Below are 20,111 nucleotides of genomic sequence, written 5' to 3'. Positions count from 1 at the left end.
TTAAAGAAATAACTTAAGCATTCTCCAGTTCTCTCCACATTTTCTCATGTCTCTCCAAAGGAAATGACATTTTGAGGTAATATGTTCATCTAAAAAATATGAAAAAGCAACAAACTCTAGACTACATCATCTGTTATTTCAAAAGAGGTTTTTGAAAGAATGACCTGTATAACAAGTAGAATAATAAGTGATTGAATTACAAATGAAAATCATACTTCTCTCCATTCATAAACGTGAACTGAAAAGGAATGATACTTTAAAGAAAAAAGTCTCTGTTTACCTTCAAAAATCCAACCACAGATTCTTTAGGATTCAAAGACTGTACAGACAGTTTACCTGTACTTTTATCATTTGGATTTAAAGATCTAAACAATTATTTTCAAACGTTGATTGGATTTTGTGGTAAAATGAAAAAAGAGTCATTGTCCTGAAGCATTAGTATTTCTCTCAGGGATTTTCCCATATCTATGTGCTTTCAAATCCAATCTTTCACTCAGGTAAATACAATTCAAAATAAAAGGAATCTTATGCTCCTATTTCAGAAACTCAATTACAAGAGCACCTAAATACTGGAGCTTAACTTGACATCTTTTGCCCACTGAGCACCTACAAATAAAGTTGTCATTATTGTGGCGAACTGAATGGGCAAACGCCCAATTGTAGTGTACATGCGTAGTCTTGCAGGATCTTACAGGACTCTTGAGAGATGCAGTAGATTGGTTAAGTCATGATTAAAGAAAATATTGGAAAGAGTCAAATGGCTTTTCTAAATTTAAGAAGAAAAAATACTGAAGATCGAAAGCATGGTGTTTGAAACTAATATTTTGACAATACTTGTTTTAATGACTATTCAAGAACAATGTGCCTTATTATGTCTGTTTTACAATATTAGAATTTCTCTTTCTGAAAACAATTAAAATGTCTCTACCTATTCTGAAATACTTGATACTCAAGAATGTTTACCTCAACATATTATGAACCACAAAGAGAACAGGCAATAGCATAAATACTGTAAGTGATCAGAATCCCCACTCTTTAAGACAGATGTTCAATTTCTGTCTAACCATTTCACTTGCTTCTTTCTTTAGAGAACAGTTTTATGTTTGCATTTGCAGTTGATGATTAAATAGTCTTGCTCTTTGATCTGTCTTAATGGAGGAAAGGTTGGTGGGAGAAGTATGTGTGTTTGAGGACAGCAGCATTGGATTGGAAAGGGAATGGGTGTATTCATTAGAGACTACAGTTATTAAAAGTGGAGTTGGATTGACTGCCCTAATGCATTGTATTTGAGCAACTTCTGTAAACAATGGATATGATTTAGTGAGTCATTATGATGGGATTTAATGGTGCTTTTCAGAGTTGGGTAGGTTATAGCACACCCTGGATTTATACAATGGCTTTAATTGTGTGGTTTTGTATTATTAACATAGAATGGTTTGTAGTTCAGGTGGGTAGCTGCGTCAGCATGCGTAGGCTGCAAAGGATCAAGTAATAGGTTTATTCCATGCTGAAAAAAAGAAGAAAGAGAACACAACGTTTCGGCCGTGGAGCCTTCTTCAGGTGTGAGAGAGACAGGGCAGTAGGTAAAGGTAAAGTAGCGGGAGAACAAAGATTGGGAGGGAGGAGGAATGAGAGGCGGGAGCAGGGGACAGAAAGAGAGGCCAATCACCTCTTGATTGGTAGAGAACTAATGGTAGAGAACTAATGCTCTCTACCATTTTCTCCCTCAAAAAACAGATTATCCTTTCCAACAACAACATCAAAGAGGCTAAGGAATTTCTACGGCTGACAGCTCCACATCATCTTCCCTTCATAACTAACCTCATTAGATCTCTCAACTCTAATCTCTAATCTCAACCAGTTTCTCACTACAGAGAAGGACAAAAAACTTCTACAGAAGAAAACCATCAACACCCCGAACACCCTCACCAACACTAACTTTGTTGTCACCATACCTTCTGACCTTTCCCTTTCACAGGATGAGCGATCCCTCCTCAGCAAAGGGCTCAGTTTTGTACCAGTTCCCAGGAAGCTGGACATCCCCCAGACCAATGTCGACCTTAACCGCTTTTACCGCAGGATCCGTCTCAGAGCACATTTTGCCGACAATTCCTCTTCACAGGCAGCTGATAACAACCCGGTTATTGATGTCATTGACAACATTAATTCCAAACAGAGCTGTTGGACTCCCTCCTCTGGCCGTTTTCCACCAGTTGATTATTTCATCAACCAATGCACTAATCAAGCTCCCAAGGCACTCTCTATACCCAGTAAACATAGGTCTAACCTCACCCAAGGAGAAAATCAGGCGCTCCAGTCTCTCCGCAACAGGGATGATATCGTCATCAAACCAGCGGACAAAGGAGGCGCTGTTGTGGTGTGGCGTAAGGATCTATATATCTTTGAAGCCTCTAGACAACTAACTGACACTTCTGCCTACCTCCTTCTCCAACAGGACCCTACCACTGACTACCAAAAGGAAGTGGTATCCACCATTTCTCTTCTTATCAGCAGTAATGAGCTCCCCCAGGAGGCAAACCGGCTCATCATGGAACATCCGCAGGTATCTCAATTTTACCTCCTCCCCAAAATCCACAAACCGGACACCCCTGGACGCCCCATCGTATCAGCATGTAACTGTCCAACTACTTACATCTCAGCCTTTCTCGACAGCCTCATGAGACCGCTGGTTGAAGATCTTCCCTCATACATCAAAGACACCAACCACGCGCTCCAACTTTTTAATGATTTCCAATTTCAGGGTACTGAATGCTACATTTTTACCATGGACATCACATCTCTGTACACTGTCATTCCCCATAATGACGGCCTTACAGCCCTCAAGCACACGCTGGACAAATGCACAGTGCTTGATCCACCCACCCACACCCTGGTACGCCTTGCAGAATTGGTCCTCACACTGAACGCATTCTCTTTCAATAATCTTTTTTACCATCAGGTCAGTGGAGTTGCCATGGGCACCAGAATGGGACCCAGCTATGCCAATATTTTTGTCGGCTGGGTAGAAGAACGCTTCTTCGCTTCCTACACTGGCTATGTCCCTGACCTCTACAAACAATATATTGATGACTGCGTTGGTGCCGCCACATGCTCCAACGATCAGCTTGAGTTCTTCCTGCACCATTTCACCAACTTCCACCTGTCCCTCAAATATACGGTTAACATATCTTCCACTACTCTTCCGTTTCCAGACATCAACTTCTCTATCAACTACCCCCGACTGTCCACTTCAGTTTATTACAAACCCACGGATTCACACAGCTACCTCCTGTACAGCTCATTTCACCCCAACCACACTAAAAACTCTCTTCCTTTTTCACAGTTCCTTAGGCTACGACGATTATGCAGCGATGACATCGACTTCGAGAACCAAGCCCTCGAAATGTACTCCTTTTTCATCAACAGAGGATACCCCAGCAGTGTGATTGACAGGGCCCTTGCCCGAGCCAAAAACACCCCCCGGACCATCAACCCGATCAGGAACTCCCGCCGTAACAACCGCATTCCTTTGGTGCTTCCTTACCACCCTAACACACTTCCTATCCCCAGGACCATTAACCACAACTTTTCCATCCTACAGGATGATCCCTCCATTGGGGCCCTCTTTTCTGATCGCCCTATCATCTCATATCGCCGACCACCTAATCTGCGTAACCTCCTTGTTCACAGCTCCCTTGACCGCCCTCAACAACCATCCACACCAGGCACTTTCCCTTGCAACAGAGCTCGCTGTATCACCTGCAAGTACACATCCACCACCACACTCATTCAAGGCCCCTCAGGACAATTCCGGATCACCCAGACAGCATCTTGTACCTCCAGCAACCTTATTTACTGTATCTCTTGCAGCAAATGCCCAGCCATCTACATTGGAGAAACAGGAAGGAGACTCAGAGACCGCTTCAGAGAACACGTCAGGGCTGTGAAGATTAAAGATCTCTCCAATCCCATTGTTTCTCATTTCACCTCTGATGGCCACGACCACTCTAATCTCTCCGTCTGTGTTCTCAAAGATGGTTTTCCGAACTCATACATCAGAAAGACCACCGAAACTAAAATTATTCTGCAGCTAGGATCACAGATTCTCCCTTCTCTTAACGACAGACTACTGTTCTTTTAAATTTTCTCCATTCATTGGAAGTTTCATTTCACACCTCTCTGCACCCATTCTGACTTCACACCTCTTGACTGGCCTCTCTTTCTGTCCCCTGCTCCCGCCTCTCACTCCTCCTCCCTCCCAACCTTTGTTCTCCCGCTACTTTACCTTTACCTACTGCGCTGTCTCTCTCACACCTGAAGAAGGCTCCACGGCCGAAACGTTGTGTTCTCTTTCTTCTTTTTTTCAGCATGGAATAAACCTATTACTTGTTCCATAGAATGGTTTGTGTTTGATCCTTTACCCAATAATATAGAACGTGAGATAAATGTGACTTTTAGGTAAATATGTTTCTTTGTCTTGCAGCAATGCAACCACTTAAAACCTAAGGGAACTAAGGTAAGATTATTTCTGTTTAGACATGTATTGTATGTGGATTTTTGATGATTGCAGATACAATAGCCTTTCCTGAGTCCCATTCTTTAACCGTTATTTTCCACAATTTAATAATAATGGTTTATTGTATAAAACTGAGGATAATTATTTATTGTCTGGTTTCATTTAATCGAATCCAGTGTACATTATGACTTTTCATCTACAGCTGTATTTGCCTTATTGGTGGTAAACATGCAGAAATCTCTTTTCACTGTGGCTTCTGATGACAGATTTGTAACAATGTAACTCTGCATTAAACCTATAAAGAATAAATCAAGCTTTGAGAAATCATGATGTTATAATCAGAGCATATACATAGATGCCAGAAGCTGTTGCTTTTTCTGTAGCATTTTGGTGATAACCTTCAACAGAGCTAAAGGCTGAAATAATATTTTGCCTTCAGACCTGGACATCTAACCTTCTCTGAAGCTTTGAGGTTCTCCAATTTCTTTTTTAGCTTTGTATGTTATTAGCATAACAATTAGCAAAGGACTTACAGCCATTTATGACAATATTATTATTATTATTATTATTACTACATCTGTGTGTGCAATTCCAGTGAAGTGAGTGTTCTTTGAATATTTCTCATGTGTTCTGTGAGTCTCCTGCTTCTCAGCGGGGTATGGTCAACATGAACAGCATGTTATAAGATCATTTTATTGGCCATATACAATTTCTTGCATTAGGAATTTGTCTTTTCGCATATCCCAGCTTGCTCTCCATGAGACACACAGACAGGGAGAGAGAAGCTTGGGGTCAGAGCACAGGGTCAGCCATTAATAGGGCCCCTGTAGCAGCTGGGGTTAAGGGCCTTGCTCAGGGGCCCAACAGAGTAGGATTCCTCTGCTGGCTGCGGGATTTGAACCAGCAACCTTCCAGCCAAAGGCGCAGATCCTTAGCCACAGTGCCAAAGTGCAACTGCTCTACCCCTCCCCCTTTTTAATATTCTAAAGAATATTATGGTCATTAGACTCTATTTTCCTAAAATGTATTTAATGTGTGTTAATTTAAATCAAATACAAAAGTTGCTGTATACTCTTTACTTGGAACCCATCTATAATAAAGCTAGCAGGACAAGGTGACTGTTTAATGAGACATTGCCCAACACTAAACTATATGTTCTGGGAAACACTTATAGATAAAATGCATGTGAAGAAGACGAATAACACTGCTATGTAAATGAAAAACTGGGAAGGCAATATATTGAGAAGCAGCTATTATAAAGCAAACAAAAATGAAAGATGGTAGTATTGACTAATGCTGCATCTCCTGAAATCTAGAGTGAAATAAATGAAAAATTGTGGTCTTTAATAGAAAAAATAGCTCAGTGCTCAGAAAACTACCTGGCAGCTTCAGTGTTAAGGCTTCTTTTTTTTGGATAAAGTTAAGGGTTACCAAAAAAAGCTTTTTCCTGCGCTTTTGAAATTACACACACTGAGGAGTTTTAAATTGAAAAAAAATGATAGCACGATATATAATTTCTTTTGAGAGCTATTGCAAATAAAATTATCTTCTGCAATGAAATAAAAGCAACAAATTGTGTGGTAATCTGGAACTCAGCACTTGGTTAATTCCTTTTCTATCAGGAGACCTGATATTAATGCTGCTCAAGTGACAGGCCCTGTAGGTACAATTAGTGGCAGATAATGGTTCTCCCCTTGAGCAAAGCATTCAAATAACCTTTATTTAATCTTGTGTTTCCTTTGACAGCCAGTTTAGACATACCCAGTAAAAATGTGTATTTTTTGCTGAGGGGCTTATTATCTAGATTGCAGGTAGTAAAAATGGCACACTATTTAGGAAAGGTATTTAAGCACAGGAGAAACATTCTCGAAAGCTGCTACAAAACACATACAGTATGCGGGTTCAATGTCGTAGTTAACATTGTTTTACTTGAACCTAAAATGAACCTTTACTTTTGAAAATGTAGAGGTCAAACTGCTGATGCTGTTGTCCAAAATGAGTCCTGACCCTTTGGGTGAAATTTTCTTTTTCATCTATAAAATGGCAGCTTCACCTGCCTGATACTGATTTGGTCTGACAGGATCATAACGACAGAATTTATCCTGAGGGGAAATTTCTCTCAGTGAATGTTGGTTTCCTCTTCTGTTTCTGCATTATTTATAATTCCTTATACCATTACCCAATTTACATATATTGTTTCATTCAAGATCCAGGGGAAAGTAAAATTATTTTATTGACAGACCTTAAGTGCATATCTCCTATCGCAGGAGCTGTAGGAGGACAAGAAAAATAATCAAAGAAGATGGTGAAATTCTAACAAATAATAGGCCTAGACATTTATTCATCTAAACTTGACTTTTAAACAGAGGCTTAAGTCCCCTGGGATTTCAAACTCAAGATTAGATTTCTTGAGAGGTTACAAAAATACAATGTCTTATTTGTAAAAAGATCATTCATGTCTTAATTAGCAAAGATCAGTCAAAAAGTAGGCAAGGGGATTCACCATGAACGCTGACCTACTGTCAGTAATTTAATTATCAGTAAATCCTGATATACTACCCACTCAATATTTTGCAGTTGTGGAAGTCCAATATAAAATAATGGTAAAATGACAACAGCAATATAGTGAGACGTACAAAGAAGTAACAGACATAACTTATGGGTTTCAAATAGCCCCACACCAGCATTACATGTGGTAAGATGCAGGAAATTACAGAAGCCTAATACAGTGCATAATGTAACCACAACAGTAGAAAAAAACATAAAAGTAATAAATTGCATAAGCCTACTATACCACTAGTGACAGCATGTATACTGCAGTACTCACAAAAATGAGGCAAATAAAATGTGTGACTTGTTGCAAGCAGTAAAGGGATATAAGAAATACAAGGGAAATAATAATGATTTTTATTTATGAAGGGTCTTTTTAAACCCAAGGATGCTAGAAAGTATTCAGTTATGCATTTTTTTCCTCCTGTTCTCATGACTCCTCTGTCAAATGCAAATTAGGTCATGGATTTGCTATAGCTGAATTGTATTCACTTCTGTAGCATCTTGGTCTTCAAGAAGTTGCAAGGTTATATGTGAACCCTGTAGGGCTCTACTGACACTTGCCACAGCCACTGACATCTCATCTTTATCATTTCCGGTTTCCATTTTGGTTAGCTTTGTCACACTAGCAATAATGTTGCCATTTCTCAAGTGTGCAAAAGCAGATAGGAAAACATATCATCAATCACACTATGGTTTCTACAAGTTCTGTAAACCCTGAATTTTCTATATCCTCTGTATCTACACTTGGCAGTATCATGCCTTGCTCAATGACACCTTCCTAACCTTTCATCCAGCGCTTTTGTAATGGATTAGACATTTGGAAGTCATCAACAATGCCTGCACCATCACCTGCCATGCTTTGATGGATTCTTGGAGAGTTATTAAACATCTGAAAGATGAGTAAAAAGTAGTTTATGATGGTACTGTTAAAATCACAATCATAGGTTAAAATCATCCATTGGTCTACTGGATCGTACTGATTGTATTTTATGACAAGTGCATAACCATAATGTAGCTATCATTTGCTATCATCACCAGTTTACTTGCAGGAGGATAACTCTCCTGTTAACAGACTGACAAAATGCATTCTCTCTGAGCTTTTTACAGTATGTTTCTGAATCTTCTGGGTTTGAGGCACAAATTAATTATAAAACCATGACTTGAATATTTGGCTTAAACATCTCTTTTGTTTTGTGTGCAGAGCACAGGCACATATCCACATGGCAAATGCACTGTGGATCTTTCCTCCTTCCGATTAAAAGTAGTAACAGTGTGAGCTTCTCTCTCTTATTAGCTGCAAACAGCAGGGTGACCACTTCTTTAGATTCTTTAAAAAGATCTTGACTTGAAATTGTGAATTGCTGGGAAACAATAAAGACCATCTTCATCTGAATTATAGATCTGTTTTTCATTGTGCCCACTATCTTGTTTGATTCCCTAAATTCTGCTGGACTGTCAACTTTTTCATCTGCAGACAGATAAAGTACTTCCCTTTTAAAATAACTTTGTTGATACCGTGTATCTTTTGCCAGCACCAAAACCATCCCTGATTAGTTATAAATTCAAATTCTGGCCTTTAAGTCATATTGCTATATCTTTTGCTTAAGCTTGTAGGATTGAGCTTGAAATAAGCATTCTCTTACTGAATTGCCGTGCAAACTACAATGCGTATGAGAAGAATCTTTTATATTCCTTATTCTTTTTGACTTTGCTGCAAGTACATTGTCCTCCTTGTCTCCTTTTTTGAATTCTGAATTGTACAACAAAATCCTTCACATTATACCTGTGCGTAATTTAGATAAGCTTTTGAAAGACCCAGTGTATCAATATGCAAAATACGCTTAAATATACAAAACCTCTCCGTTTTATAGCAGTGTAGGAGCAAAGACATACAGTGGTTATAAAAAGTCACCACCCCCTTTCAAAATTTGTTGTATGACATTCTGAAAATAAAAACAAATTAAATTAGCCATCTTCCATTTTTATTTACACACAGTAACCCACATTTGCCAAGTGAAAATAAAATTCTGAAACATTCTGAAAATTAATTAATATTACAACAGTAAAATACCTTATTTGGATAAGCGAACACCCCCCTTACAATTACATTTGTAAACTTGCTCAGGTATAACCAATCACCTTTTAGATCACACAACAAACTAGCAGCACACAACAAACTAGCAGCTGTTTCTAGAGGATTCCACTGCTTGGAAGTGCATTTCAAAGCAAAGAAATGCAGAAAGGTGCTTTCAAAAGAACTTTGAGATAGCGTGGTGGAAAGCCAGTCAAGAGATGGGTATAAAAAGATTTCAAAGGCTTTAAGTATGCCACGGAGCACAGTCAAAACCATCATTAAGAAGTGGAAGGCATATGGCGCCACCAAGACCTTACCTAGATCAGGCCGTCAATCCAAACTGGATGAGCGAGCAACAAGGAGACAGAAATCAGAGAGGCTACCAAGAGGCTGATGGCAACTTTGAATAAGCTACAGGCCTTAATGGCAAAGACTGGTCATTGTGTGCATGTGACAATATCACAAGTGCTCCACAAATCTGGCCTGTATGGGAGGGTGGCAAGAAAAAAGCCATTCCTTAAAAAAATCCACATCAAGTCACGTTTATGTTTTGCTAAAAAGCAACTTAAAGATTCTGTGGCCAAGTGGAAAAAGGTGCTGTGATCAGATGAGACCAAAACTGAACTTTTTGGCCAGAATGCAAAACAGTACGTCTGGCAAAAACCTAATACATCTTACCATCCAAAGAACACCATTCCTACAGTAAAGCACGGTGGTGGCAGCATGCTGTTGTGGAGGTGTTTATCTTCAGCTGGGACTGGGGCACTTGTCAGGATAGAAGGGAAGATGGATGGTGCAAAATAGAGGCAAATTCTTAAAGAAAACCTGTAGCCCTCAGCCAGGAAGTTGAAAATGGGAAGGTGGTTCACCTTTCAACATGACAATGACCCAAAGCACACCGCCAAAACAACCGTACACTGGCTGAAGGACAGGAAAGTGAATGTCCTTGAGTGGCCTAGTCAGAGCCCCGACCTAAATCCCATCGAAAATCTTTGACATGACTTGAAGAGGGCAGTCCATTAACGCTCACCACGCAGTTTGACTGAGCTTGAACGATTCTGTACGGAGGAATGGGCACATATTCCTTCCTCTAGGTGTGAAAAGTTGGCAGAGTTACAGTATGTCCAAACAGACTCAAGGCTGTAATTCAAGCAAAAGGTGCTTCCACCAAGTATTAGCTCAGGGGGGTGTTCTCTGATCCAACCCAGTTATTCTACTTTTTTATTTTTTTAAGAGATTTTGCTTTCTTTTTTCACTGGATTTTGCAAGGTACAATTTGTAAATAAAACTGCAAGAAGTCTGATTTTATTTGTCTTCTTTTTGGGCTTTAGGGCCACAAAAGGTGAACATTTTGAAAGGGGGGGGTGACTTTCTATACCCACTGTATAAGAACTACAGTAAAACCTCAATATTCACAAGTTCTACATTTACAATTTTACCTTTTCATGAACAATCATTACTGACCACTTTCTCTGCATTTGCGGACCAAATTTTCCTTTTCGCAGACTGCACAGTAGGACAGTAAATGTGGTTACCTACTTGGACATCTTCATCTTGCAGATCTACTTCACCTGACCTGCAGTTTCTGTAGTTAAATGTAACAGCTCATCAGGTGTTATTTTATAGCTATTCAGTTTCCATCAGGAAAGCATTAGATATGTGTTCTAATATATCTAGAAACATTAGATAAGAGAAAATTAGAGAAACATCAAATAGCAAAAACACCTCTGTGGTTCCCTAAGATACCACAGTCTCAGTTTTTACAGAAAAGGATAGCAAAAGAAAATAGAAGAAAATTAAACAAACAATGCTTTATTTTAAATTTACTGTATTCAATTTAATTTAAAATACTATCAATAAATACTAGCACTATTTCTGAAATAATTAACAGTTATAACAAAAATACTATTTTAGAAAAGCTGAAGCTGGGAAACTATACTCTGTTTTTCCCAGTTTGTTGTCAGTTTGTGAAGACTTCAAACTACCTAATCTCCAGTTTACTGTTTTGTGAATACTGTTTTACTGTGAAGTTTTTTCCTTAGAGTTAGAGGGCAGGAGAGAAATAAGTAATGGTTTTTCTGACCTTAATGATACAATGAAGGATGATTTAACCTAAGCAAAATGGGACAACAATTAAAAAAGATAAGGCTGGGTTACTTATAAGAAGATGTGGAAGGAAAAAATGAGCAATCATTTGATAGGTCGATAGGTCGATATGTCTGAATTTTAAGGGAAACTGGAAATTTTAGTCATGGGATGTCATGGTAATTATAGTATTGTTGATAAGTACAAAATTATGCAAAGACAGTACTGAAGGGTAAGATGACAGCGACACAACAAGGTGAAACTGAGTAAAGTAGTTCCCTTCACGTAATGCGTCTGTGATGTATTTAATGGTAAATAGAAGTAAAAATATTAAGCAGTTTTTTTACTTATTGTTTCTGTGTTTTATGAGTTCTTGTGGTACACAACGCAGGCAGTGATTTATTGCCTGATTATTTATTTTACAATGATAAAACAAACCTCAGACTGCATAAGATGCAAACACTACTACATTTTCATTTTTATATTCATGTTCTATTCATGTTGATGTCTTATCTGCAAAACCATAAATCACATACTAATGTAGGAAATTCTCTTGAAAATTCATTACTTCCATTATGTGAGATGGAGTACTCAGTTATATCTTATTGGATACACCTAAAAATATAAATTTATTGGTAGTGGGGTCTTTGCTTTCAGTGACTTTCAGTAAATGCAAACCTGAATTTTATGTGCACACATTACAACATGGGTAAATCACTAGTCTTGCATCCAGTGTATGACTCTTTACTAATATTTTATCATGAAATATGAAAGAGCACATTTTATTCTAAATGACACATTAGTTTAGAATAGTGTACATTACATAAAAACTAGACTGTATGTATATGGGAAACAAAATATGTTAATAAAATACTGGGATATGTTAAAATAATGTTTGAATTATAGATGTTTTATTCATAATCCATCAAAGAACTGTAATATGAATAAGGCTATTTTAACAAGCATTCTTAGTGTTTAGAGAAGCTCTCTATGATTAAATTTGGATGATAAAATAGCTCAATTTTTAGAAAAGTAACAGAAACCTCATCTTTTTGAAGTTATTATAAATATCATACATCAGATTATTTTATTTTTTATTTATGATGCTTAATAAATAAGACTTAATTATCTTTGATGCTTTTTATGTTTTATTGCTTTGGTGAAATATTTTGTGGTTGTTTGGAGAGAAAAAAATGTATACATAAATGTAAATTTATCATTCTTGAGTAGTAAACAACTTGAGTATCACTGAATGAACAACAGAAGTCCCACCCTCATGGTCCAAAAAGCAGCATGGGTGACTTGTAATGAATATCCCACAATGCATCACTCCTGCTAATTACTATGGTGCATGTGGTGGTCAAGGTCGGACTCCAATTATTACTTTTTTTTCCTTAAAAGAAATTACATTTGTTGAGTGTTACTGGGAATATTTGCATTTTGTAAGCTTTCAGTCTGAAGAAATTCTTATTTTGACTAAATTAGTAACCATCTTCTAATGAGTCTCATTCATGTTAGGAGAGAAAGTAAAGCAAGTAAAGTTACAGAAGTACAGTAGGGAAAAACTGCTTACAGCTTGTTTTTTTTTGCTCCACAGTGCAGACTTTCAATCATTTTAGCACAGGAGGAAGAGCCGTGAATGTACATTTATGACCTTTAAACTGCAAATGAGTTCAAAAGAAAAAAAAACATAAAGGAAAAGAATCTTCCAATAGCATCCCTCATGTTGTGAGATTGGAAAATTCCACATTAGAAAGTGAAATACAAAATATCAGGTGCCTTGTAAAGTTACCAAGTGCTCTTAGATTCCTAAAGAAATCCTTTATGGCCCCTTGATTTTTCTCTCAAGTCTGCTTCATATGAATTGTGCTGCCTTTGGGGTTTACCACAGGAATCTCTTCAAACAACACTTTGTACTGTGCAGGAGAATCAAGATTAATATGCTTTCACAGCTCCTACTTGCTCCAGGGGAAAACTGTGCTATAATTAACACCATGGGGCCTGAAAAGATTTTAAAAAATAAAAAATAAATAAAAATTATATATAGGCTCTTTAGTGACTTATGACACTGCAATCGGATAAAAGTCCAGAAGTGACAGCCATTTCTACATGCAAGAGCAATCAAGAAGTGTGTCAGCATGCATTGTCTGCAATGAGGTTTTTTGAGTCCTGTAGGCCTCTATTTTCAGACAAGTGGAAAGCCAGCAGGCAATAATTCAAATAAGTCTCTTTTGTTTTTCTGTGTATTGTATTTCGGAGGAAACAGAATAACTTTTATTTTCAGTCTTCAAATATGTATGAAATATTTTTATAACTTCTTCAAAAACATTAACTGTATAAGAAAACTCAACAAAAAAATCTTTGCCTTTCAGCAATAAAATGAAGCAATATAAATACAATTTCACATACATTTATATTACTTTGCATCTACATTCTAAATAAGAATGTAAGAATGTATGTTGGTGGTTAGACATTAGCTGATTTAAACTCAGAATGTCAGGTTATGAGCTACATATCTGAATAACTTGTTCTAAACTTCTACAACCCTCTGTGTAAAACGTTTCCTGTTCTCATTGTCGTTACACAAAGCCCTGTTTTGCATTGCACAGTTCAATCTGTAGAACGTCATTGGATTGACATTAATAAAGATATGTATAAAATTTGAGTGGACAAGAGAACAGTCGGTAAAATGTTTAGTGACAGCTTGTGTATAATTTCTACTGTAGGGCTTCAAGTTCAGTTTCCATGAACTAATGTAGATTTTTAACATTCTTACAGCATCCTATAATACCCTTTTGGCTTATTTTAAAATCATTCATGGTACATCTTGTTAGTTATAATTCATTAAAGCATCCCGAAATGTTTAGTTTTGTTAAAAGTGGTTTGATTTTATTTGTTATTGGAGAAGTGGGAGGCAGAAATCACCAGGAGAAATACTCTATTCTCTAATGGAGCTCTGTCCTTTAATTAATGTATTATGCATGTGTTACTGCATAATTTAGCTTATGTCAGATAAGTTGGATAATCTTTCTCCTTTGGAGGAAGATTTCAAGGATGGAGATGAGTGCCAGGAATACATTTTCAAGGTTGTATAATTTCAAGACTCAGTCATGCAGTGCGGCTACATGCATAGTGGATTATTGACAGCAGAAAACATAGCTAGCTAAGCATTATTTTTGGAAATGCCAAAGGCATAAAAGTTCTGTATTTGTCTAACTGGCTGACTCCTTGCAGCACTTTAGTCTTTAAAAAATAGGTGCTCAATGTCCCTTGTTGGGACATTAAATAGGAACTACAGTAAGTACTAGAAAAAGCCAAATACTGGCAAAAATAAGAACTGTATTTAAGGTAAATTCATGATGACACCTTTAAGATAGATATAAATGTTACTATTAAAGAAACTTAAATTTAATTAATCAAGAACAATATTATATTACTCTAGGGATGCAAAGATATTTCACATATATATGGTGTAAGAGAAAAAACTGCACTACATAAACAAAAAAACATGTTATTTTTTGTTTAGTGATAATAGGAATTACCTTTTTGTTTTTGGAACACATGTCTCTAAAGAAAGCTGCTAACAATATTTCTAAAGAAAGCTGCTAACAATATTTACTAGGTCTAAGTTTGTATTCCCAAAGTGCATTTTTAGTTATTGAACCTAATGTTTAATGTGACCGATAAAGCTGTGAAGTTGTTTGGAGGCTGTATTTGAATATACAAACAACGCAACACTTGAAAATGCAGCTCTAAAAATTAAGATAAAGTGAATAAATTTGTAATATTGAAATTAATATGACAAATCTGAATGGTCTAGATAAATTGAAAGTGAAAAGAGATCCTATTTCTATGTTATTCCAACCTAAATAGCACCTGCATTTCCATTTTTGTTATGCTTTCAATGCTAGTTTCTCAGTAAAGACAACCTCATTATCATAAGTATTCTCTCTCCTGAAAAACATTTTATGATAGTTTGTATATTTTTTTTTTCTCAGCTGGTGACATACACATAGGGACATATACAGTCAATTTCAAATCACGACCTATTTAAACTCCAAAGATGTGTAATTGTTTTTGTAATGGTTTTTGTTTATGAATAAATGATAGTCAAAAATATATCCAAGAAACTGCTGATTACTTTGTAGTTAAAAAACAGATCATTGGAAGCATTTTGCCTGCTGTCTCAAATATTCATAGTTAAACTTTATGATATTTTTTTATTTTTCTCATGTACTTTGTTTTCTTATTGTATGCGAGCACAGACATCTTTCTGCTGAATTCCAAAAGGGTTCTAAAAGCCAAATATTTACACAAAAGTGCTCCATTTTCAATTCATATTCATAATCTCTTTCTTTGACCATGCCAGATTTCCATGACTCCAGAATCCATTGCATTGACACTCACAACCCATTTCATTTCATACTCAGAATCGTTTCTACTGTTCATCACATGTTCATTTCATCCACGGATACACTGAAATTCAGTTACTCACCACTTTCTTTATGAGGTTTTTTTTAGAAAAATGTCTTAACAGTTAAATATCAAAATTAAGAGTAATTATTTTCTGCAAATTCTCTATTTTATAATCAGCATTATCATCATTTATTATATCATAATCCATATCACATGATAAATTGTGAAAATCACAGTAACAGTGTACAGTAGATGTAAAGTTTCCAGTCTACTGAGACAACAGGGAAAGAGAATCCAGCTTGCATTTAAAATGTTTCTGCTCTACTTTATTATTTAAAAATAATACATCTGCAATGTTTTATTTTTAGACTTATTCTGAATTCCCCTAAAATTCTAAAAGACTTAAGCCAAATATTTACATTAATTTTTTTCCATTCATATTCACATTCTCTTTGTCTGAACATGACAGATTTCTGTGATTCCAGAATGCACTGCACATTGAATGCACTTCTGTTTATTTGTACCAGGGACATGCTTAGAGGAAACTTGGGACTGTTATATCTATCAAAATGCTTATCAGTATTTAATGACTAACAAAATAATCAAGACAAAGGTCATAGCATTTGAATCACAATTTCAATTATGCTTTGAAAGTATACTCCATTCTTTACTTATGCTCAGGTGTAACATTTCCAAATGGAAGGATTTCCAAAGCTTGAACTTTTTTAAAACTAATAAAAGTTGATATTGACAAATCTTCTTTGTATTTTTTCAGGTTTAAGAGGCCCAACTGAGAACCAAGTGCATCAAACAATACCTTTATCTTAAGGTGGCACCAGTTCATTGCTTACTGGAAAGTTACATAGAGAGGTTTTCCCATGCCTAAGAAACACAGATGGCTTTGCTGGACTTGTTGAAGAAGACGTACGGTATTTCATAGTGTTTTGTTTTTTTCATTTTCTGTAATGTATACAGTATTAAAGTTCACTTCTGCTCTTCAAAGAAGTGAGGAGATTTTGATGGGAACATTATCCACAAATGTTTGTTTTTTGTGTACCAGAATCAAATGGATATAACCTTGCATTATTTTTAAGGGGAACTGGATGAAATTTGTATTTTGTTTCACAGCTTTGTTGATAAAGTAAACCCATAAAGTGTACTGAAAAACTGTCTTAAATCAATTTGCAAAACAATAAATGAACATTTTATTGAAGAGAGTGAAACCAGGATTAAAGTCTCCTGAAAATGACCTTTGTTTTTTAAGACACTTCTAATGTGCCTGAATATCAGTGTTAGAATGCATTCAACTTTGTTGTGCAAGGCTGGAATAAAGAGCAAAACCTGAAGGGGTCAGGTTCTTTATCCCTGATTGATTTCTTCTTCTAAAGGCAAATGTGTCCCGTTATCGGTTCACTGTGTGACCGTGCGACTCTGTAATGTATTATGTCACTGTCTCATTTCTTGTATTGCAGTAAACTAGACAAAAACGCTTTGTGTTAGTTACACTTAGGAATTCATCATGGGCTGTCACTTCAATGCAGATGTTGCAATACAATGTTTTTAAAGAATTTTGAAGGTTTTAGTAATTAATGCTGCAGAATGGGAAATAATAAAGCCTTTATTGAGTTTTACAGGTATTGTACAGTAGTGGCTTTCTAGTTCTGTTGATGTTAATGTATGTTGAGAAGATTGATCTACAGCAATATTTTCTCCACTTAAATCCACGTGTTGCATGTGCAATCTAAAACTGCAGAGATTTGTTACAAAGAAATGTTGCCTCTCTGATCCACAATTGCCTTCTTTTATTCCGTTTGGAACTAAACATTTAAACATTCTCAATTTGAAAAGGCTATTTTACTTGGGTTTTAGATATTGTGTTATGCAGGCATCATTTAAGAATAAAGAAAATGTAGCTGATCTTGCAGTTTTTTTGTTCACATTGTGCCTCAAAGATGGAAGCAAAACATTTTTAACCTTGGCTAAGTCAGGTCCATGCATGAATGGATGCTTTATTATTTCAGGTTAGTATAACATTAAAATGCATAGCCTGACTTCACATACTATGGGGCAATTTTAAAAGGCCATTGCAGTGGATCTGGGGTTATATTTTCTCATCCATTTGTGAGAATCCTTACAATGTTTTTACAGTATGTGTAATTGTAGAACATGTGGCTAAATGTTTTCTACAAAGATCTTGACCAATCATAGCATTTGACTTTATTTAAATATACTGTATCTACAGACACAATATAAATGATACAGTGTCCATTCCTCTAGCATGAACTCAGCTTAGTACAAAATACCCACTGCACATAATATCTGCTCTAACCTTTTTCATTTTGAAGAAACAGACTTACAAGACCAGATCAGTTAGTAATTTTTACTGACATCACTTTTCTCATGCATATCACACTTTGTGATATTTTTCACAGAATTAATCAGGTTGTCCCTTCCAATCTGTATCATTTTAGAATTTTACTATAGCCAGATCCAACTTAATTATTTAACTGATTATCAGCAGTATCAAAATGGCAATTAAGGAGTTGGTTGTATCCTAATTTTGGATATACACAATACAGCTGATTAGAAGCGCTATGTTGAGTAACACTGGTGCATACTGCAGTCATAAACCTGACAAATTTTATGTTAATCGGTAGAGTTTATTTTTTCAAAGATTCACCTCAAGTCATTTAGTTATATTGAGCAGTTCACTTCCAGTGTCTAGCTGTTACCCTGACGCATAGGTACAAGTGTATTTTGAATCAAATCCATATAGAGTACAGGCTAATCAAACAGAAGAGAAAAGTAGTGCTTCTTCAAGTCATTATCTTTCATGCTGTGCTCCCTTGATCATTTACTACGGCCAGCATACAGAAGTGACAGTATTTGTATAGATCAAATGGACTTTTTCAACTGGGAGTCACTGACAAAAGTGCAATCCTGTGATCTTTGTGACCCATACCCTCTGCACCGGGATCAAACAGCTTCTAAAAATTTAAGATGAGTAATTGCCACTTCAGTAAGGTTATTTTAGTTTCTTTCTCATTCTGTTCTACCCGGCTCCCTCCCCCAAATCTCTTTGTGTCACACCTGAACTTTGCATAGAATTTTAAAAATCAATTTGAATCAGTCTTCTTAGTTGGGCTGCACAATGTCATTGGATTAAAACCATGCCAGCTAGGACAGGTTCCTACTTCAAAGCAAATGCACCATGTCATTTCCAAGTGTGTGGTGACTGCCTTATGAGCATTAAATCTGATTTTTCCAAAGGAAGGGAGTGTGGGAACTTTAAAGGAAAATCCAGGTCATGTTTGGATTTGATTCTTTAATTGACCAGAAGGGAAAAAAGAACATTTAAAAAGTAAAGGCAGTTAAAAACTAACTGCAGGAAAGGATTGTGCATCTAAGACTTTCATTAGATGGCTCAGACTGCATTTCTTGCATGTGTGCAGTAAAAGTACTAGTTCTATGTTGATCATGTATGTGGTCTCTCTGTATCGGACTGAGGGTTTTGGTTGTAACATACTGTAGTATGTGATAATTAGCATACACACTGTCTTCTATGCTCTGTGTTTTTTGTATTTCCTTTTTTATTGTTGTTGTTTTGTTTGTAATTTATGTATTTCTTTCCTATATAATAGAATACAACTGGTAATAAAATGAAAATCCATCAAACTCACAACTAACTGCAAAATGGTACCCCTGTATATCACACAATTCTGGGTATTGTTATCTAACAAAATGCTGGGTATAGCATAAATCTAATGAGATAATTTTGAATTAGATATAAATCTAATTATATATATATACAGTATTTCTGTAGTGAAGCAAAATGCACAGGAGATTACCCCAGGTAAGGCTCTTAAATAGTTTAGTTTTAGAGTATGTTTGGTGAATATTGAAGATTGTAGTAGCAAACTGTATTCCCTAATGTATACTAGTTTAAAAGCCTTTTCTATATACAGTACATTACATATAGTGCAGTTTGGAGCCAATTTGTCATATTCATAACACCTGCAAGAATGTGCAGTTTTCAAAAGGAAACATATGTCTCTATTCAAGTTATAAACTTCTGTTTCAAACGCTTTAATTTTTGTGCATAAATTATGAGGGAAAATCCGCCATAATAAAAACAACACTAATCAAATTTAAAAAATCTATACTGAATGTGTCAGTGAACCCAGTTGTTTTTCTAACAGTGTTCTATGACATGATTATGTGGACAGCTACACATAAAACCTACATTTATTACTCTCACCTTCTATCATTGGCTGCTGTCACATAATCAGCATGTCATGACCTTTTTGAATTACCTGTTGTATACCTGTGCCAGTGAGAAAACTTACCTACAGTACTCTATTTTCAACCATTGTCAGTTTTATTTCAGTGCTCTGTTGTCTTTCTGATGGATGTATAATTGTCTGATTGATATGCATAGTTATGCAAGAAGTGTGGCATCTCATTGGC

General features: G+C 36.2%; 1 protein-coding gene across 6 annotated transcripts in view; it reads left to right on the top strand.

Annotated features, from left to right (window-relative positions):
* cd276 (CD276 molecule) overlaps positions 1–17,559 on the top strand; it is a 95,097-nt gene extending 77,538 nt beyond the window's left edge. For 3 of the 6 annotated variants that reach the window (XM_088920303.1, XM_088920306.1, XM_088920307.1), the window contains exons 7-8: positions 4,484–4,516; positions 16,420–17,559. In XM_088920303.1, the coding sequence (XP_088776429.1) occupies positions 4,484–4,506 (23 nt within the window). In that variant the 3' untranslated portion in view covers positions 4,507–4,516; positions 16,420–17,559. The remainder of the gene's footprint in view (positions 1–4,483; positions 4,517–16,419) is intronic. The other 3 variants (XM_088920305.1, XM_088920304.1, XM_088920302.1) reach the window with 2 other exon arrangements.
* Positions 17,560–20,111: the final 2,552 nt, after the last annotated feature.

Source organism: Atractosteus spatula, chromosome 7, assembly GCF_055471065.1.
Source record: "Atractosteus spatula isolate fAtrSpa1 chromosome 7, fAtrSpa1.hap1, whole genome shotgun sequence".
Lineage (NCBI taxonomy): Eukaryota > Metazoa > Chordata > Actinopteri > Semionotiformes > Lepisosteidae > Atractosteus > Atractosteus spatula.
This window is presented reverse-complemented; position numbering and strand designations above follow the sequence as displayed.